Source organism: Zootoca vivipara, chromosome 8 (genome assembly GCF_963506605.1).
Source record: "Zootoca vivipara chromosome 8, rZooViv1.1, whole genome shotgun sequence".
NCBI classification, from domain to species: Eukaryota; Metazoa; Chordata; class Lepidosauria; order Squamata; family Lacertidae; genus Zootoca; species Zootoca vivipara.
The window spans coordinates 66,289,745-66,311,894 of NC_083283.1; the positions used below are offsets into that span (position 1 = coordinate 66,289,745).

At 43.1% G+C, this 22,150-nt stretch overlaps 1 protein-coding gene across 1 annotated transcript; it reads right to left on the reverse strand.

The window, feature by feature from the left end:
- Positions 1–6,286: 6,286 nt before the first annotated feature.
- On the reverse strand, positions 6,287–18,636 carry LOC118090368 (leukocyte elastase inhibitor). The gene is made up of 8 exons (XM_035126023.2): positions 18,541–18,636; positions 16,856–17,050; positions 15,166–15,276; positions 13,917–14,036; positions 12,170–12,287; positions 10,253–10,395; positions 9,459–9,614; positions 6,287–6,861 (listed from the first exon to the last, which is right to left on the reverse strand). Exons 2-8 carry the CDS (start codon positions 17,039–17,041, stop codon positions 6,457–6,459), a joined length of 1,239 nt encoding a protein of 412 aa, XP_034981914.2. The 5' UTR covers positions 17,042–17,050; positions 18,541–18,636; the 3' UTR covers positions 6,287–6,456.
- Between the last annotated feature and the right edge of the window lie 3,514 nt (positions 18,637–22,150).

Sequence of the window (22,150 nt, forward strand, 5' to 3'; positions counted from 1 at the left end):
TTAATATTCGGTTGGAAGCCACCCAAAGTGGCTGGGGAAACCCAGCCAGATGGGCGGGGTATAAATAATAAATTATTATTATTATTATTTAAAAAATAAATGCATACTTCAGACATTTTCAGCTGGTAAGATAACCAGATAAGTCACCTCTCCTTGAAAACAAGATCATTATAATAGGTAATAAAGATTGCATCTAAGAGTCAGTTTAGACATACTTAATGTTCATGCAGCTGCAGACAGGATCAAATCAGTCCATGATAATGATGCTTATGAATGTATTTTAAGTAACCCATGGCCACATGCAACTGCTGGTGATGCTGCAATTCATCCTTTGATTACACAAATTTCAAAGGAGCTCAGGTAACACAGCACATTTTCCAGCTGTACCTAATGCAGGAGGATGCAATAACTTCTATTTTTAAAAAAAAAAAGTGAAGGGCAAATATCCCTCTCACGCATATCCTTGGATTGATTCAGAATTCAAAACAAATAAAAAAAATAGCTTAGTAATTCTGTATCCAGTTCTGATTCCCTTACAGATCCAATGGCATCATAGATGTACTAAAGGTCCAGATAACTCCACTCTTCTCAATCATGAGGGCTCAAACTCTCTTATCTGGCTGTCGCTGTAGCACGTGTGACAGAAAGCCATTTCACGATCCTGGGGAAATGACGTCGCGGGCTGGGAGCAAGCCCTACCCACACACACGGGGCAGGATAGCCTCTGTGCCACTGGGGGGTCCTCGGCCGTGTCATCCCTGGCCGACCAATCCGGGCGGTCCGGGGTGTGGCGTGGGCTATTTAAACTGCCCACGGCCGAGGACGCGCCCCCTTTTCTTCCTGCTCACTCCTCCTACTGGTGGTTAAACCTTCCAAGACTTCCTGCGGACAAGCAGGAGTCAGATATAGTCATGTGGTTTCCAGTGCCTAAGCCAATACTACTCACATTCTGCAACCAATAAAGTTGTGGCCTTTTTCACCCATTAACCCAAAATACTGTTTCATGTGTCTTTAGTCCAACATCCCGGGAGGGTTTGTGACCTTGCCACGCAAACAGATACTTCCTCCCCATTGTCCTTTTATTTATTTTTTCTGCACCTTCCTCTTTCAGGTGCCTGCCTACAAAGCCCCTGCAGGGAGAAAGGGAGGGATACCACTTTCCCTTTCTCTCTCCCTGCTGCCATCATTGTTGCCTCCACAAAAAAGGAGATACGTTCCCTGTTATTCTTTGGCTTGGATTACAGAGTTATTTTCTTTCTTGGGTTGCAATCCAAACTAGAGAATAACTATTGGGGGAATGGTCAATTTTGGATTACAGGCACACTTCATAAACATACCAAAGTCTAGTTTAAATGCTAGAATCCGAGCCTTTTATCATACATTTGTATCTTGCATATACTCAGAAGTACCACTGAGTTCATTAGGATTTATTGCCAAGTTAGCATACTTTTGAGGAGTGTTTGCAAATTTAAGAATCCATTGATGGTTTGACGGGTTTATTTTTTTCTTTCCAGGAATTCCAGGAAATGTAGTGACTAGGAGGCTGCATTAGGGAGCCTAGCCAATGATTATTATTATTTTCTTCCAACTCTACAGTTCTATGATTCTATGATTCTCCAGTGTGGATAGCTGGGAGGCTGGTCAGATAACCACAGGACATTCTGAGCAGTCCTTTAAAAAAGCAATTTAAAAAACCAAAAATGCTCTACAACCTTTTAAATAAGCAGCAGAGCACAGGAAGAGCAGGGCAAGGGCAGTTAGAGGTCAAGGTTGAAGGGAAGGGGCATGGCCCAGAATCTAGGCCCTAGAGATAGTGTTAAGGGTCACATCTGGCTTGTGAGCCAGAAGTGGGGGGGAGGGGTTCACACAGAAGACTCAATTCTTTTTATGTATAATTTTATTTTTCATTTTCATTTTACAATTACAACAGTAAATAATCATCCAAATATCAAAAACACATTTAATTTTGACTTCCCCTCACCCTTTCAATGGTTCACTTCATTATTTCCTTTTCCACTACATATTCTAATTGATCCTTATCGTTTCGTTTTCTCATTTTTGTATCTCAATAATTGTTACTGCTGGATATTACGGTACTATTAACTTTTTAATACGCTTACAATAATTTTCCAAATATCCCACAAAACATTTCCAATCTTCTTTAAATATTTTTTCTTTTTGGTCTATTATTCTAATTGTCAATCTTGCTATTTCTACATATTCTATCGATTTCATTCTTCCTTTGTTGGTACTAACCCTCCTTCCACCTCTGGGTATATACTATTTGAGCTGCTGTACATGCATACATAAAAAGAGATTTCTGATCTTTCATTACACTTTCATCTATTATACCTGAAAGAAAAGCTTGTGTGCTTTTAACAAAAGATTTTTAGAACATTTTTCTTCAATTCATCATATATCATCCCCCGGTAAGTCTTAACCCTTTTGCATGTCCACCACATGTGACAGAATGTACCTTCTTTGTCTTTGCATTTCCAGCAAATATCTGGTTCAGATTTATACATTTTAGCTCATTTGTTGTTGTTGTTTAGTCATTTAGTCGTGTCCGACTCTTCGTGACCCCATGGACCATAGCACGCCAGGCACTCCTGTCTTGCACTGCCTCCCGCAGTTTGGTCAAACTCATGTTCGTAGCTTCGAGAACACTGTCCAACCATCTTGTCCTCTGCCGTCCCCTTCTCCTAGTGCCCTCAATCTTTCCCAACATCAGGGTCTTTTCCAAGGATTCTTCTCTTCTCATGAGGTGGCCAAAGTATTGGAGCCTCAGCTTCACGATCTGTCCTTCCAGTGAGCACTCAGGGCTGATTTCCTTCAGAATGGATAGGTTTGATCTTCTTGCAGTCCATGGGACTCTCAAGAGTCTCCTCCAGCACCATAATTCGAAAGCATCATTTACTCGCTGTCAATTCTTTTCATGCAATCAATCTGCTCTCTCTCTCCTATAGAAAAGCAAGAACCCTTGAACCATACCTCCTTATGGGCCTGTCTCTCACCGTGCTTGATTTTCAGGTCTAATGTTCTCATGCGATACAAAAGAGCTATTCTCCTTTTCCTCCCTTGTAGGATGTGGAGTAGCAGACTTTTAGCACCAGTGATAAAGGGAATAATGGCGAATGAGGTGCATCAGCTTGTACTTGAATCAATGCAAAACGTTGTCACAAGCTGCCATTGCTGCTTCACAGACACCACCACACATCCCAGGTAAGGGAGGTAGTGGCACAGCAACATGGTAACACATTCCCATTTCACCTCAGGCAGCAAAACGAGACCCCTGTGTCTCCTGATATTAAAAATTGTCCTTAATTGTAAAGGGAACAATTACAGGTGAAACTCAGAAAATTAGAATATCGTCGAAAAGTGCATTTATTTCAGTAATGCAACTTTTTATTTTTTTATTTTTATTTTAATTTTTACAAATGCTTTCCTTTGGAAATTCCACAGTAATACTATAAAACAAATAGTTACAATGATACAAAAATAAACATTGCTATTACATTTCATTAATTACATTCCATTTATAATTGACCCGCCTAATGACAAATAATTACAATTACAACAAATAAAGGCTTGACATATCATGCTTTGCATGTCACGCATCTATCTCATATATTGCTTTCACCTTTTAAGTTGTGTTACTGAAATAAATGTACTTTTCGGCGATATTCTAATTTTCCAAGTTTCACCTGTGTTCTCCAATACATGCTGTAAAAAGAAGAATCACAGATCATCTTATGACCTTGTCACTTCAGCATGCTTTTATTTCCACCTTCAGCTAAAACGAGATGCTAATCCAGCCAGTTTCAAAATACCTTTAAAATATGCATCTTATTCCAATTACCATTTGTGCTAACTTCGGTTTCCAGCCCTTATCTCACTGCAATGATGCTCTGTTTTGCATGGGGGCGAGGCGTGAGCAAGCAAAAAGCTGCTCGGGTGGAAAATTAATTGGGGCCCTTGGTTGACTCAGTCAAACATCAGAACCTCTCAAAGTGGCAAGGGGGGCAGATTCCAGATTCAATCAGTCTACTCATGGGGACTCAGTTGTCCTCCTTTCTCCGATATAGGGGGAGCTTATTCAGGGTGGCAGGGTAGGACAGCATAAGATGTTTATTTGCAAGCACCCCTACTCAGTTACTTGTGATACACCAAATGAAGAAGAAGAAGAAGAAGAAGAAGAAGAAGAAGAAGAAGAAGAAGAAGAAGAAGAAGAAGAAGAAGAAGAAGAAGAGTTTGGATTTTATATCCCGCTTTATCACTACCCGAAGGAGTCTCAAAGCGGCTAACAATCTCCTTTCCCCTCCTCCCCCACAACAGACACTCTGTGAGGTGAGTGGGGCTGAGAGACTTCAGAGAAGTGTGACTAGCCCAAGGTCACCCAGCAGCTGCATGTGGAGGAGCGGAGACAAGAACCCGGTTCCCCACATTACGAGTCTACCGCTCTTAACCACTACACCACACTGGCTCTTATAAAATGCTAGTTTAAATGTCAGTAGAAGACTGGCCTTAAGCAGTGCTATTTTTCGAGAAAAAGAGGCGCAGGAACTCACTACGAATGCCTCCCTTGTTCTCTTAGAATGGCAATGGCACCCACCTGAGAGGTGCCGGGACTGGGTTCTGGTAAGTTCTGGCTGGGGGGTGGGGTGGGATCCTGCCACTACCCCTAAATGACAGATCAACAGGAAGCCCAACATGCCTCAGACTAGCGAGCCACAATCCATGCCTGCCAAGCCTCATTTGAGGGGCTGAAAGACAAATTGTGCATTAAAATTTCTAGCTGCCTGTTTGCCGAGGCCAAAGGTAGGGCTCGGATCTTTATGTTCTGTGTGTAAAGTGCTCCCCCTGGTGATCATTGCTAACTTGCACTCTTTCATGTTTGGGAGCACTCCTACCTTCCCTTTATTTTTCCAGTATTAAGAGCGTAAGAAGCTGCCTTCTTGTTGGTGTATCTATCTCAGTATTGTCTACTCTGAGTGGAAGCGCCTCCCCAGGGTTTCAGACAGAAGACCTTCCCAGCCCTACCTGGACTGAACCGACCTAGGACCTGTTAGATGTGAGACAGATGAGCTACAATCCTCCCCTAGCAGCTTTTTACTACTGACTGTACCGGGTGGTCTTTCAGTTTTAATGTAGCATCTTCCGTCTCTCCCAACCCTGCAGCAAGTCTGCTTCCTAACTTGCTCTGCTGCTGCTTTCCATTATAGCAGAGAAATCTCTTGACATGTTTAGTGCTGGTAAAATAGTAGCTCAGTGTTTCCCAAAAGTGTGCGATACCGCCCCTTCGGGGACATTGGAACAGTCCAGGGGAGCTGTAGTCGCTTCAGGTGCAATGGGGGGCAATGAATAAAAATAAGGGGTGGTGGAAGAAAGAAGAGAAGAAAAAATGGCAAAACCATTTGTACATGTTTCATCTGTTGGGGGCTCTGCACTAGCTGAAAACATGGCAGCCAACATCAACCTTGGTAGAAGGCAGGTGTGGGGAGCATTTTTCAGGGCTGTGTCCCTTGCTAGGAAACTTTCAGGGGCCCACTTGATGGTGGTGGTTGGAGCCAGGCACAAAGGCACATGGAGCAACAAATGTTTATTTAGAGAGGCATCCATCTGCCCAAGTCATGATGGACAACAGCAACAACTAGGCGAAAGAAATGCATACCTTACAAGGACAGGAAGAAACACCACGGACAGAATAATTGCCACACACAATGATATAGTTTGAGTTCCTCACTTGTAGTTTTGTAAATCATTTAATGTGTCAACACGAATAGAAGTTATTAATATTGCAGTTGTTGTATAAGGGATTATTATTAAGACCAGAATGTAATGGAAATTAGTAAGATTTTATTTTATTTTATTTTATTTTATTGAAATTATTTTATTTGGTTTTTCAGCTTTAAAATCTACAGTCACATATCCAACAAACAACATAAAAACAAGATTCCAGTGAATCTATTGGACTTCCCTTCTCCCCATTGTGGGTCCTACTGTTAATCATTTCCTCCTGTATCTTTTATAATAATCCAAATCTTTTATCTCTCCGTTGTATCTGAAATTCACCATTAAAGTACAAGTGATATTCTGAAATTAGTAAGATTTTGGAACGCAGAAATAAAGCAAATAATCAAACCATCAAATCTAACACACGAGGGGCCCACTTTATCTAAATTATGCAATTTGGCATTTGAACCATTGGTATTAATAATTGCATTATAAATTGGTATTGTTATAATGAGGCTATTATTGGATTGTAATTCAAAACTAATAAAAAATATTATCAAAATAAAATAAAATAGAGAGGCATCAAGGGTCACATGCAACTCCCAGGCCGAAAGATTCCCATCCCTGGTATAAGTGGTCACCTATTGCAAAAGAAATAAAAAAACAGACAAGGGACTTTGTTTTCAGCCCTTTTTAATAAGCTGAAGGAATCTGACTTGTGCTTTAAGGGGAGCAGAGTTTGCCAAGGAAAAGGATGGCATTGCTAGGATTGTGCTGGATGCAGAAGAGGAACGGGTGATTAGCCTCAAACAGTTTATAGGACGGCAGGGATCTGGTGGTAACTACAGCGCCTGTGGCAGCGGCTGCTTTTGTCCCCACTTCGTCAACGTCCACAAAGGCTTTGTGAAACACTTTGGATAAGTATAGTCGATCCGAGGCAGCCATCCCAGAAAGGTCAGCTCTGGATCCGTCAAACACGTCAATCATCCCCAGGGCTTGCAAAGGCGAGTTGAGGTCGAACGACTCTTCAAGCTTGAACCGGGGGAGGTACACCTCAACATCCTCCTCTGTCAAGTTTTCTGAGGCAGTCCAGAGTGCTAAATTGTCACTGGTCATGGCGTTTTCAACCTGTATGGCAAAAGAAAGAAAGAATGAATGAAGAAACAACATAGCCAGGGGCATACGAAGTGGGGGGTGGAGGGGCAGGGCCGCCCCGGGTGCCAAGGGGGGGTTACAAGATGGCCCCTGCCTCCCCCCCAGCTGTAGAGCGGCCGAGGGCACACACAATCAGTATGGGCACCGATCTCACGGCGTCCATACAGGCTGCCGCTCTCCCGCACCCTCCACACGGGAGTCCGTACAGGCTGCCTCTTGCACGGTGACTGTACGGGCTGCCGCACGGGCGCACTCCATACAGAATGCTGCACATGCACACTCCATACGTGTTTTTACATGAGTAGAATGTGTGTTTATTTAAAATGCATCTCTGGGTTATTTGTGGGACACAGGAAATCATTCATTTCCCCCCCCCCAAAAAAACCGGTCCCCCACAAGGTCTGAGGGACAGTGGACTGTCTGAAAAAAATTGCTGACCCCTGTGCTATATGGTAGTTTATGGACCTAATATGTATCTAAAGCCATTTGTACATGTTGCCATGCAACCAGTCGATGCAGAATGTAGGCATTCTATATATAGAAATGAGCAAACCAGTGATATTTTAGGGAGCAGGCTAGCAGGCGGGGCCCATTACTTACATCCTAGGAGCCTACACAACATAAAACACTGTTGCTGTATGTAGGTTTTTTAAAATTTAATTTTATCTTATATTTTGGAAATGTACATCCAGTTATTTTTTCCTTTACATTTTTTTGGGCCCCCCAAGAGAGCGGGGCCCTAAGCTATAGCTTGTTTAGCTTATACATAAATCGAGCACTGAACACCACACACAGGAAATATATGGGATACAGAACTCCTCTTGCAGAAATAAAATTTATTAAATGTGTCAATACTACTGAAAGTAAAAAAAAAAAACAACTCTGTAGCTGCTGATAAGGGATCAAGATCAAGACTGAATGTAATAGGACTAATTAAGACTTCAGAAGCAGGACGAAATAAAATTATCCCACCTTGAAATCTAGCACGTGGGAGGCCACACAAAATGTATAATTGGCTTTATAATTGATATCTATTTGGATTTGAATTGTATTTTGAGATTGATAAAATGTGGTTTATATTGGATTTAAGTAATTGAAAATTAATAAATATTATTTACAAAAAAAAACCATGATTCACTGTAAGTTATGGCGGGGGGAATTATACCAAGGAAGCTCAAAACAGTTGAGTTTGTTTTAAAATGTAGGGATTTTTTGAAAGACCAGGGCTTGAAAATGAGAGGTGCCCTACACTTGCGGATCACATTGAGACTCATTTTATTATAATAATATAATAATAATTTTTTATTTATACCCCACCCTTCCCGGTTCAGAAACCCAGGTTCAGGGCGGCTAACCACAAATTTAAAACACTTAATTGTAATACAACATAAAAGCAGCATAAAATACAGTATAAAAGCATGAATAACAATAAAATTCAAAAATCAATTTGGGGGAAATCCATCCAATAAGCATTAGATAGTCACCAGGGCTAGCTGGCTAAATTAGTCCTACTTGGGCCAGAGAGGAGGCCAGGGAGAATTAGCTGTGGGGTCCCAGAGCGGGAAGAGAAGGGAAATAAAAGATCAGGCTGAGTTCAAATTAAAGGCCAGGCAGAATAGCTGTCTTACAGGCCTGGCGGAAGGAGCTTAAATCCTGTAGCACCCTAGTCTCATGGGACAGAGCATTCCACCAGGTCGGAGCCATCACTAATCCAGATTTTAAGGTGATCCAGATTCTTACTTGGGTCAGAGGGTGTAGCAAGGGGGCGGGCTGCCCCGGGTGCCACTCTGGATGGAGGTCACATTCGGCACACCCCCATGACCCCCACGACTCCCAAGCCAGCCCCGCCGCAGCAGCGCCCAATAGAAAGCCTTGTTCAGCCTCGGCATGGCGGCAGCTGGCTTGCTTTGCTTCTTCTTCCTTCCGGCTGCTGGGAGGAGCCGCGGAGGCGAGGGGCGGGCCAGGGCCTCCACGGCTCCGCCCAGCAGGAAGCTTCAGTGTATCTACCAAGGGGGGGAGCGGCGTGTGTGCACGTGCGGGAGCCGGCCATGAGTTGCTAGGGCGGAAAGCATTGCAGAGCCAGGATGGGCGCTGCGTCCGTTGCTTAGCCTTCCTGGCCCTTCTATGCTGCGGGGCGGGGTGGCAGCGGCGGGGAAACAGCAAGAAGCTCCCCGTGACAAAAGAGGGCTGGGTGGGGAAGGACCTGAGCGACGGAGCGAGTGAGTGGATCACTCCGCCCCTGTGGACGGATAGCCCTGCCCTTGGGTGCACGGTATGTGTGCCGTTCTGGGTGCCCGAGCGGCTAGCTCCGCCGCTGGCTTGGGTTGATCCTCACAGTGATCCTTCCTTGCCCCAGTCCCAGTAAGCATAATCTCCTGGGTTTGGCCTTAATGGAAAACAATGGTTAATTAAACCAGGAAGTCTCCAATCATGGTGTGCAAGGATCAGAAAGGGGAAAGGGGTGGCATGAACAAGGTTCAGATAAACTGAGATACGTATGTCAAAATCAGAACATTATTCTGCAAATCTGTGATTTATGTTTCAGACATGGTGACTTGTTTGTGACTTACCTGTTTCAAATTGCTGATGTCGTCTGGCAATATAATGATCATGGACAACACTTTGCCATGGTATGGGAGGCAAAGGATCTGTGCATTCCTCTCCATCGTGTATCCCAGCTTAAATCGACCTTTCTGGTGCATCATCTGTACACGTTTACTTTCATTCTGTTTGGAAAGGTAACAGAGAAAGACATAGGTTTAGCAGAAACACACACACACTGGTTGTCAATAAATATGGCAAGAAGATGGCATGCTGTTCACTTCTTTGGTCAGCCAAATGCACAAATGCTGAACAACTGTTTGACAGCATTGCCCAAGCCAATTCTTCAGATGGTTGTAGTTCGCAGGGGACAGGACTGGCTAAGAATGGGAGCTTTTGCTTGTTTCTTTCACACAGAGAAGCTTCCAGAACCCTCTTGAATTAATTAGAATAGGAAAGTTCTCTGCACATCGGATCAATACTTTCTGCACTAAGAAATGCAAACTGACAGATATATCTAGCTCAGCAGCATTTACACAGACTGGCAGGCGTTCTCTAGAGCTTCAGGTAGAAGTCTTTCCTAGACACATGTGGAGATGTTGAGGACTGAAGCTTAGACCTTTTGCATGAGTTATGGCCTCTTGCCAAAGGAAGTGCAAGATCCATGGCTTGAGCCAGCCAGCCAGCCAAGTCCTTGACCTGTTCTACTACTCAGCTGAAAAGGCTGGTAGAGTGCCATTGGGCCACCATTTTGTAACATACTTGAATCAGCATTGAACATTCACACGATTCTAAAACGATAGATTCATTTGTGCCACGATACCTCATTCAGCCTAAATTCTCTTTCTGTCGTAAGCTTTGAATCAAACTGGTGTTCCCAAGTTGCTTTAAAGTAGACAGCATTTGCCAGCACCAACACAGTGTCTGGCTGAATAATTCCCAGAGGGAAAAGGTCCTTGATGTTTCCTTAGAGAAAAGAAATTTGAATTAATGTGGGATATATATATATATATATATATATATATATATATATATATATATATCCTCACTGCCTTTCATACATAGTAAAAGCAACTGAATTGTTTTCTATTCACAGAACCAAGGAACTGTGCTTATCACACTTCCCCCAACCCCTCAATTACTGTTTTGTTTTTATTTATTTATAGACTACTCTCCATCCCATTGAGGTTATCCCAGGTCAGTTACCAGCATATAAAAATAAATACAACTGACAATAAGAACTGAATGATTAGCACAGCAGCATAAAGCTCCAATAACAGTGGCAACTCTCATTTTGAGCTCCTTTAGGTTGGGGCAGCAGGACATTACAAGTGTATTCTGCAACATGTCATTGATGCAGTAATAATGCATTAGTGGTGGATTTATACTGGACGGTCTGCGCATCATTTCACTTTTTTAGTAGCTCTGCAATGGTTCCTCAATGTTACCCCATTATTGCTGTCCATTGGGATGTCTTACACTATTGCGCAAAAAACTGGATATATATATATATGATTGGGAATGAAGCCGTGTGTTGCATTCAACCAAGTCTAACTCATAGTAGAACCATTGAGATGAATGAACTGAAAGGTGGGATTCCTGTAGAATCCCCAGAACATCATGCAAGGGAACGAGGATTATTCGGCCTGGCAAACAGACATATTGGTGCATTTGTAATAGCATGAGCTTGAATTCCACCCTATGTTTAGTAATGTTTAACAAATTCAGTGGGCCTTCCCTTAGGGGAAGGACTAGCGCTGAACACCACCCAGTATGGCTACCCCAAAACCTTTGCAGGTGCAAACAGTATTGAAAATTGGGATTGTGTAAAACCACCTTGATAGCGTCATGAGTACACATAATCATGAACGCATTATTTAAAAAAAGACACCCAAGGAACCTCTAGCACCTGAAAGAACTTGATGGAGAAATTCCAGTAGGGTTTTCTCCCATTTGCACCTCCAGAGGAAGAGGGTCCCAGCGCTAGGGAGCCACAAGAGGAGAAACTTCACTGGATAAAATTTAGCTTGCTGTGCAAAATGCTGTTAAAGGCCCATGGAAGGACTTGCTCACAAATGTATTGACAGCTGCATGAATTATGATAGCTAGGAAGTGGAAGGGGCAAGCAGAATATAAAACGGAAGAGTGGTATAAAGAAATGTGGGATATAGCTATTAATGAAAAATTAACATGTGCCATTAAAGATAGACAGGGAATATGCAGGATAAATTATTTCAATGAGATAAAGGTGTTTATCTCCTTGGAAGGTATTTGTAGAATTTGTTCTGTTAAAATGAAAAGGGGTTAAACCATCACAAGAGGTGTTGAAATTTTGGGAGGTTGGATAGTTACAATGGAATGGTCTCAGTGGTGGGGTGTACATTTATATTCTTTTTTATTTATGATTATTACTTTGTCAAAAGGAGGAGGAGGAGGAGGAGGAGGAGGAGGAGGAGGAGGAGGAGGAGGAGGAGGAGGAGGAGGAGGAGGCAGGCAGGCAGGCAGGCAGGCAGGCCTGGGGTACTGCAAGAAAAATAAGGTGGTGATCTTGGTTTTGTGCTACAAATCAATGATTCCTGCAACACTGAGTGCTTCCAGGCTGTTGCTATTCCTGAGTGGGATGATGGGTAAATTCACTGGGAAGTGTGGAATAATACTTGATGATGCAACATCCCCACAATCAAAGTAGAACGGATGCTCAATAAACACGTCATCGGGAAGTGACCTTCAGCTGCCTTACCCTTTGTCTGCCTGGAAACTTCAAGGTTAATCTCCTGCCTTGCTTTTTCGGTAGCATTTTGAAAGTCGACCGTTTGCAGCGTAGCTCCAAAGATTTCCTTCGTGCGTGTGAGATATTGCTGTGGAGTTTTTAAAAATGAATGAGAAATATTGTGAATTCCCTAGGCGAGCCATTTATAGATGATGGTATACAGGTACTGATCACCTCTTATCTAGTGCCTTGCTGGGTTATCCATGAGACCTTCCCACTTGATATGCAGTGTGCATTTGGCCACAAAAGTGAGAGACAGCTAAACACTCAGCACTCATGCAAAGTCGGCCTTTTAAAGTGCACAGAAAATTTAGCCAACCATTAAAAATAGTCAAAGGTATTTCTAGTTATACACCTGTCAGGATGCTGTCAGCAGCTCCCGGCTGGTTGCCCAGGAAAGTATAAAGACAAGGAAAAGTTTCTTACAGGCCTTTTTTATTTCAAACTTTACAGAGAGAGGCTATAGAACCCATCCGCTTGGATAATGGCATTGTCCCGAGTAAATCTCCACCCCCTTCTCTCCCACTTCCTCATTTGTCATCATCATCATCATCACCTCCTTTACGGGTGCCACTGAGTACCCTCTGCCTTCAAGCTCTTTGCTCTCCTACTTTTAAGGCTCACCGGGTTCTGGGAGATGGTGGGTCTGAAATGCTTTCTAATGACAACGTGTCAGTCAGCTGTTCTAGCTCCTCCATGATTTCCCAACTTTCCCCCTCATCTGCCTCTGAGCTGTGACCTCCCTCAAACTCCTGTTATTATTCTGTACTGTCTTCCTCTTCCTCCTCCCTGGGAGGGTCAGGATGGGGAGGCCTCCACCATTCCTCCTCTGCCCAGTCCCTGACAACACCCCTCCTTTGTGGTCACAACAGCTTTTTTTGGATCTAAGGGGGCACCTTTGGCCTTCCATATGATGCTTGCCTCTCAACTCCCATCACTGTCAACTGGTATGGACATTTGTTACTAATGAAGGAAGCTGGAGTCCAACAACGTTTGGAAGGCTACAGGTTTCCTACCCTTGATTTAAGGCAATGATGAATGTAGCCTGGGTTCAGAAGACTATCATTTAAACCATTTAAAATTATTGGCAACAAGGCTTTGTGGCATTCCACTTCCCCTCTCCTCCTCCTCCTTCATGCACAAGAGGACTGTGAAAATGTCCACTTTCATTTTCTTTTTTACTAAGCCACAATTTCCCATTTATGTACATTCTGGGATCCAACCAGAAGCCAGGATGGCCTTGGCCCAGTGGAGGTATATCTCCACCCCCGCTGTTCAGCCCAGCCATTGAGGTCCAGCTCCGAGGGCCTTCTGGTGGTTCCCTCACTGTGAGAAGAGAAGGTACAGGGAACCAGGCACAGGGCATTCTCAGTAGTGGCGCCCGCCATGTGGAACACCCTCCCATCAGATGTCAAGGAAATAAACAACTACCTGACTTTCAGAAGACATCTGAAGGCAGTCCTGTTTAGGGAAGTTTTTAATGTTCAATGTTTTATCGTGTTTTTTAATATTCTGTTGGGAGCCACCCAGAGTGGCTGGGGAAACCCAGCCGGATAGGCAGAGTATAAATAATATTTTTTAAATATTATCATTATTATAATTCTCGGATGTCCTGCTCATATCGGGACTGTTGACGGGTATAAGAGACCTTTTGCATGCATATGGGCACCTCTGCAACTGAGCTACGGCTTTCCTTCCACAGTGAGAGATCACTTACCTTGAAAAATTCATATCCCTTCTGCATGAACAGATTGTTGGCCACGTTCAGCTCATAGTCGTTACTGAGATTATTCAGCTGAAACAGAAGTTTCTTGATCTCTGGAAAGATTCCTTCTTCCTAGCCACAGTATTAAAAAAAAAGATTTCAAATGGGGGGGGGGGGAACCCAAGTAGATGAATGGATGTAGAAATGTTTGGCAGCAAGAGCTCATTGCTATCTATTATTTTTAAGGGCTTGCAATGAAAAATCATCAGCAACAACTTACCAATCAGGTATCCCAAAGCTTCTAAAATTGAGATTGCCCACCTTCAGTGAGCCTCTGGAGGTTGCTGCAGTCAGTGTATGGCTTCCCTTGTTGCATGTATCAGCCCCTCCATTTGGATGCTTGGCCAAAGGGCCTCTCCCTCCCCCAGTGGGTCTTCAACACTTGTCACAGGATTGCTGTATATACATAAACTCTAAAGACTTCCTGCCTAGAGAGCTATGTGCATGCTTTGCTGTATATGCCCCCCCCCCAATTCTGTTGTGTGTTGTGCTCCAAAACAGTGCTTGAAAGGAACATAAGAGAATCTGTTCAGAAGGATGCTTGAGGGCTTCCAGTTCAGGGGACACTGCTGAAAGTGCCACTGGGGCTGATGGAGTGGGGAAGCTGTAGCAACATCGCATGTGTGGTTCAAGGGATTTGTGTTGGGGAGGGTGTCATTGTCATTGTGAATTACAGTCGTACCTTGAATCCCGAACGCCTTGGCTCCCAAACAAATCGGCTCCTGAACAATCGAAACCTGGAAGTGAGTGTTCCAATTTTCAAAAGATTTTTGGAAGCCAAACGTCCGGCACAGCTTCCACGGCTTCCTGCCAATCGGAAGCCATGCTTTGGTGTCCAAACATTTTGGAAGTCAAAGGTACGACTGTAATTGACTCCCTCCTAAAGTGAGTGACATGGAGCTTATGGGTGTGATTGCTGGCACTATTCATGATTGGTCCATTTCCCAGGGACACTGTAGGTCTGCCTGCCATTTTTACGTCATCTACTGTTTTCCTGTGTTGCTTGCTTTCCAGGCTGAGTGGATGTGGCCATTCTACCAGTGTGTTGGTGGTATATCTACCCACTGCCACCCCAGTGCAATTGCTGTAGAGGGTCGCTTGGCCTGGCTTCCTCGCCACATTTCTGGCTACAGGTCTTGATGGTACCAAAAAAATAAACCGCCACTTAGTCCTATGGCTTTAAGAATAGTTCTGGACCTACCACTGAAGACTGAGTTGCAGTATCTCTCTCAGGTTCTGACGCAAATAGACACATTTTTCCCTCAGAAGCAGATGGTCTTGCACTTCCCAAAGTCCTATTGAAGTGTAGCACCTATAGCAGAAACAGGTTGTAAGCAATGCAAAGCATCCAGGATAGGAAGGGGGCAAAAATCCCACTTACCTTGATTAAATAAACAAGAAACTACAACTGCTAAAAATATTATTAGTGCTGAAACAGCTACATTGGTTTGTGGTGGTAGGTGTTTTAAAAGGAAAGCAAGAAATAAATATGAAAAATGAAGTACGTAGCTTACAGGTTTGTATCAATGGCTTCTTTTAATCACTCTTACAGCTACTTTGAATATATGTAGTGTTTTGACGCTCTTTTTCTTACAAATTTTCTACTTTGCTAACACTAGTCAAACAAGTTCCTTTGTTAATGCAATGACCACAGCTTATCAGCTAAGAACCCATCACTAGCATTTTAAAGAGTGAGCTCTGCTGCCGTAGAGACACATGGAAGGGCTTTCCCCCATCTCACACCATGGGAATGCCATGCCATCCTAGGATGGAGAACAATAGGCCAAGAGAGAGCTGTGTATGTGTGAGTCTTGGCTGACGCTGGAAGCTGAAGAGAGTTGTCTTACACTGTGCTGGGGCGAAGGCTGTGGCTCAGGGTTTCCCTGGAAACCTAGTGGGGAAGCAAGATCTGTGGGAGTGTTAATGCTGTCAGCTCCTCCATCCCATGCTCAGGTTGTATTAGCTGTGTAAAAAAAAAAAAGCCAGCCACATATCCTAGTGATACGTTTCCGAGCACAATTCAAAGTGTTGGTGCTGACCTTTAAAGCCCTAAACCAGGCATCCCCAAACTTCGGCCCTCCAGATGTTTTGGACTACAATTCCCATCATTCCCAACCACTGGTCCTGTTAGCTAGGGATCAGCCGCCCAGAGTGGCTGGGGGAACCCGGCCAGATGGGCGGGGTATAAATAATAAATTATTATTATTATTATCATGGGAGTTGTAGGCCAAAACATCTGGAGGGCCGCAGTTTGGGGATGCCTGCCCTAAACAGCCTCGGTCCTATATACCTGAAGGAGCGTCTCCACCCCCATTGTTCAGCCCGGACACTGAGATCCAGCACCGAGGGCCTTCTGGTGGTTCTCTCACTGCGGGAAGCAAAGCTACAGGGAACCAGGCAGAGGGACTTCTTGGTAGTGGCGCCCGCCCTGTGGAACGCCCTCCCATCGGAGGTCAAGGAGATAAACAACTACCTGACATTTAGAAAACACCTAAAGGCAGCCCTGTTTAGGGAAGTTTTTAATCTGTGATATTTTAATGTATTTTGGTATTTATTGGAAGCCGCCCAGAGTGGCGGGGGAAACCCAGCCAGATGGGCGGGGTATAAATAAATAATGACACCTCAGTCCCATTGACCTTCATTCCAGAGAACCAAGTCTTGGGTAAGTGGGGAAGGGGGTGTTACTGGGTTGTTGTTGTTTTCTGATTATATATGTAGTGATCTTTTCTGTGAACAGAAGAAGAAGAAGAAGAAGAAGAAGAAGAAGAAGAAGAAGAAGAAGAAGAAGAAGAAGAAGAAGAAGAAGAAGAAGAAGAAGAAGGGGTAGTGCAGGGGTGCCTGCAGCCTCTTGCTGCTTAGAGATGCAACTGTATTTATTTGTTGATGCTCACCTCTTCCATCTGAGTTTTACTGCTTCCCCTGGCACCAAGTAGTACCATGGCCAGGGCGGATGTGATACTTATTGGAGAGAAGAAGATGTTTTTGCAAGTGTCACTTCTATTCAGCTTCTTGTAAAGATCGAGACCAAAAGCAGTAATTGCTGCAGGAAGGGGGTCCTTGGTGAAATGTAGATCCATGATGACTAGCTGGTAAGGGGAGGGGGGAATCAATAAATAGTTAGGTAAATGATAGATTGCTCAAGTTAGGAAAACTTGACTTCGTGGAACTGGTTCTGCTGCAGATATATGACTGGAAAGGCACACACCCAAGTGGAAACTCTTTTCCCCACGGACCATTTTTCCTCCCAGACCATTTCAATATTGAAAAGATCTCTTGAGCAACACCTTTCCAAGCCTATTCCTCAATTGTTCACTTTATATTCAAAAGATACGTGCAACTGGAAGTTATTAGTCAGCAACACAAAAAGCAGAATGCAAAATCTGTAAGATTCATAAGAAACTTTTGATGACGTCGTAGAGGAAAGTAGGGTTGGTACCAGGCAGGACATAATGCAGTTGGGACCACATTTACATAGCAACAGGGCCGGCTCTAGGTAGACCCCCGGTGGGGCGGTGCGCCAGGGAAACTATGCTGCACCCTGCAAGGGCAGGGGCGTCGGAGCGATCTCCGCCCCTCAGCGCCAGGGCGGCCGACCTACTCAAGACTGCCCTGCATAGCAATTAAAACAAATAAGTCAGGCTGAAAGGCCATGCTACAGCTTTTCAAAAGTAGTCCTCAAGCATAACAACAACAACAACAACAACAACAATTTGTATACTGCCCTATACCCATAGATCTCAAGACAGTTCACAACTTGAAAAGTACGTGTTGATTTAATCTTTTTATCCTATCTATGCACTATAATGTCAAAATGTACAAGACTGAAATATCATGTGGAGTCTTGTAATCCATACTTGTTTTCAGTGTTTCAAAAGTTAGTACCTGAGAGCAGGGATTGTTGCCAGCTTCATTAAGGTATGACCCCAAAATTCTATATTCCCCCAAACTGATGCCAAAGTTTGGTGCTAGTTTGGTGCCATAGACTAGATGGGGTGTCGGTTGCAGCACCAAGTTTCCTTCCCAATTTACATATCATGTTCAGGAGATTGGGGGGGGGGCTTTTCATCTGGACCACATCAGGGGAGAAATAGTTAAACTTTCCCTCCCCACTCCCTGGAGTTCTGCTGCTGCTCTGCCCACCCCTATGGCTGCTGTTTGTTTTTTGTTTTTTTTGAAATGATAATTAATTGTATTCACCCAATTAACATCATGCCTAATTTGGCCCTGTGGCTGTAGGCATATGAACATCTTGATTTTAACAAATCAGCCTGAATTTGTATCATATAATAAGGTTATCAGACATCCCCATTTCCCAGGTACAGTCCCCAGATTTACAAATCAGTCCCCTGACAAAATCCATCTATTTAGTAGGAAGTTGAAAAGTGTCCCTGGATTCATTGAAAAAAATCTGGTAACCTCATTGTATAATGAACTGAATGTGTAAGCTGACATTTTGTTTGCAAACCCACAAATTTGGACTTCATTTACAACCCTTATCTGTTGTAAACAAGATGCCTTGCGAAATCAATCTTCAGGCATATTATTATTTAAACAATAATTTTAAACATATATTTACCTCCTTGTCTTCGGGAGTCAAGAGATCAGTAGCCTATATATTCAGTATTCTCTCTCTTCCTCTGTCTCCAGCTTTCTGGAAGAACTGGAATATTTAAGGTGTGGTCACGCCCACTAATAAATATTCTGCATGACTTCATGATCATTCCCGACTTCTGGTCTTCCCAAACTGATTACATTTTCTCAAATTTAGATTTGATTACGCAGAAGGCTGTATATTTTAGGAGAATTCTCTTTCTTCTCAAACTATCCAAATCTGCTGCAACAAATGACATTTGTCTCAGCTTCCTTTTATCACACCGAATTACCAAACTCATCCGAATATAAAGCAGAGAAGCAGGAGTCTGCCTATATAAATTATATCAAGTTATATGAATGAAAGGAATGACCATTGCCCAGAGTAAGTCTCCCATTAGCTCATATGTGTATGTATGTATGTATGTATGTGTGTGTGTGTGCACGTATGCATGTACACACACACACCCCATCAGATGTCAAGATGATAAAGAACTACACAACTTTTAGAAGACAGCCCCGTATTGGGATGTTTCAATGTTTGACTTTTATTGTTTTTATATGTGTTGGAAGCCGCCCAGAGGGGGATATAAATTTTATGTTTGTGTGTGATTTAATAATAGTAAGCAAAATGAATACTAAATACAAGATAAAAAATAAATAGAAAGATGATAAAGAAAAGAGGGGATAAAGCAGATTTGAATAAAACACTTTGATAGAGAATTAAAGTCAATACATTACAAGGAGACACATCATGTGCTCTTTCTTTCATTCACATACTGAATAAAAAGAAATACATTTATTTTAATAATTATTATTTGATTCCAAGCAAGCAGCTCTTGGTGCAAGCTCATACCCTCATAGTAGCTAAGAGTCTTATCTGAATGTCTACTGCAGGCATCCCCAAACTGCGGCCCTCCAGATGTTTTGGCCTACAACTCCCATGATCCCTAGCTAAGAGGACCAGTGGTCAGGGATGATGGGAATTGTAGTCCAAAACATCTGGGGGGGCGAAGGTTGAGGGTGCCTGGTCTATTGTCTCTTCCCCCCCACACACATTCTGCCTTTAGCCTCTCACGAGATGCAGATTCATGGAGTTATCTCCAGCCAATTTTGTACCTTATCACCATCCCCGTAACATTATTATTATTATTATTATTATTATTATTAGTAATATTATTATTATCTAGTCTGATGAAGAGTTCTGTAGAACTCCAATGATAGGATTGGCCTAATAAAAGTATTGTCGTAATACCGTATGGATGTTGGGGCTGTTTTCACTTGAAATGGAACTGTTCGATTCAGACGCTTAAATAAGCTTAGGAAAGTGAATAGCCTGTAGAAAAATTACCAGCCTGCTGGTAATTCTGTCCCTCCTTTGGCAGCCTGTTTGGTGACTACGCTGAGCCTCAAGAAGGGGTGTGGTACCCCCTGTCCTCCTCCACTAATTTCCTCATTTGCTTCTCTGAAATTCTGTGCACTCATCTGCATACAATTCATTGTTGCCTGTGACTACCAACTTAGTTTTTTAATACAAGGCTGCTTTAATTGGTAATACCTCTTTGTATAATACCCAAAATCAAAGTCAGAATGAACAGTTTGGATATAAGATCTTTTAAAGAAAAGGAAACAGCTTAATGACAATAGACAAGTTAGAGAAAAAGGCATTTATTCTCACCGTGGCCCCATAGTAAAATGGCACCACTTCATTGTAGTTATAGTTGCTGCCTTCTGTTTTGGTTTGCAGTTCAGATTTAGTGCTTGCTTCACTGTATGGGTGCACAATAATTCTCTGGGCAGAATTATTTCCTTCTTCTTCTTCTTGTCATGTGGGCGTTGCTGTGCGATTTCTCCATAGAGATACTATCCAGGCTCAAACCTGCTGCAGCTTGTGATCTTTTCCTGAGATGGGGTGAGTTGCTGAGAACCTCAAAAGCCTAGCTATTGAAACTGGAAGGGTGTGGAAAAGTATATGCTTGGAGTGCAACTTAGTAGTTCACATGTACATGTAACGTTCTTTATAATTTAATGATTCACTGCTGACTCACCTGAAAGTGTTGAGACTGCAATAGTTCACATCCATAGGGAGGCTTATTCGTGTATGTACCAGCCCCATGAACTGAGAGACAAGAAAACTTGTGTAGACTTCAGTTTCTAAAAGCAACTTCCTTCTCTCTCTAGGGTGTGGTTCACACATGTATGTACATCACTTGATTTCTCAACACTTGAAGTCTTGAATACATAAACCAACTCTATTGCAAAGTTAGCTGAGTTTGATTTGAAATTATATTCACTTAATTATTGCCTGCTTTTCACCCCAAGGTCCCAGGGTTGGTTACAACACTAAAACATATTAAAAACAGATAGATGATAGATAGATAGATGATAGATAGATAGATGATAGATAGATAGATGATAGATAGATAGATAGATAGATAGATAGATAGATAGATAGATAGAGATAGATAGATAGATAGATAGATAGATAGATAGATAGATAGATAGATATTCTAAAAATATACACCTCAAGTGTCAAAAGCCAGGGTAAAAAGGTGTATCTTCCACATTCTCTGGAAGCTGTATAATGAAGGTGCCAGACACACCTCTGTGAGGAGACAGTTCCATAGGGCTGCCAAAGAAAATGCCCTCTCCTGGGCTGCTGCCACCTCCAAGCCTCTGAGGCCAGAGGAACTACTAAGAGTGCCCCTCTCTGTCAATCTCAACACCTAAGAGGGTCTGTAGGGAAGGAGGTGGTCTTTCAGATATTTGGGACCTGAGTCATTTAGGACCCTAAACACTAATGTGGGTATCTGGATTATGCCCAGAAATCAACTGGCAACCAGTGCAGATGCCTTAAAACAGCGGTTATATGAGATCTAATTGGATCCCTAGCCAGTAAAGGTAAAGGTAAAGGGGCCCCTGACCGTTAGGTCCAATTGCAAACGACTCTGGGGTTGCGGCGCTCATCTGACTTTACTGGCTGAGGAAGCCGATGTTTGTCTGCAGGCAGTTTTTCCGGGTCATGTGGCCAGCATGACAAAGCTGCTTCTGGCGAACCAGAGCAGTGCACAGAAACGCCGTTTACCTTCCCGCCGGAACGGTCCCTATTTATCTACTTGCACTTTGATGTGCTTTCGAACTGCCTCATGGAACACATTGAGAATTAACATACATTTGATTGCTCCATTAAAAACAATATTTTGGACCTTACTTTTCATTTCCTATATAGCAAACAGTGTTGCTGATTAAATTCCCTTCTCTCCTGGTATCTGAGGCCAGATTTTATGAGGAAAAGGCAGGGCCAGCCAAAGAAATTTTGCTGCCTGAGGCAAAATACAAGATGGCCACTCCTCCCCATGCCATGTACAAAAGCTGACCAAGCTGGCAGCTGAATTGTATTTCAACACCCTCCACTGTTCCTGAGGACAAAAGATGAAAATAGGGTGCAGCATAGACTGACTGGCACACACAACTCTGTCTACCCATCACTGCTGAGACACCTCCTTCCCTCTGCCTAATGGTAGGGCTGGGCCCTAGGTGAAGGTTGACACTTATTCCTACATAAAGCATTTATCTTTAGCAATAAGAGAAGACAC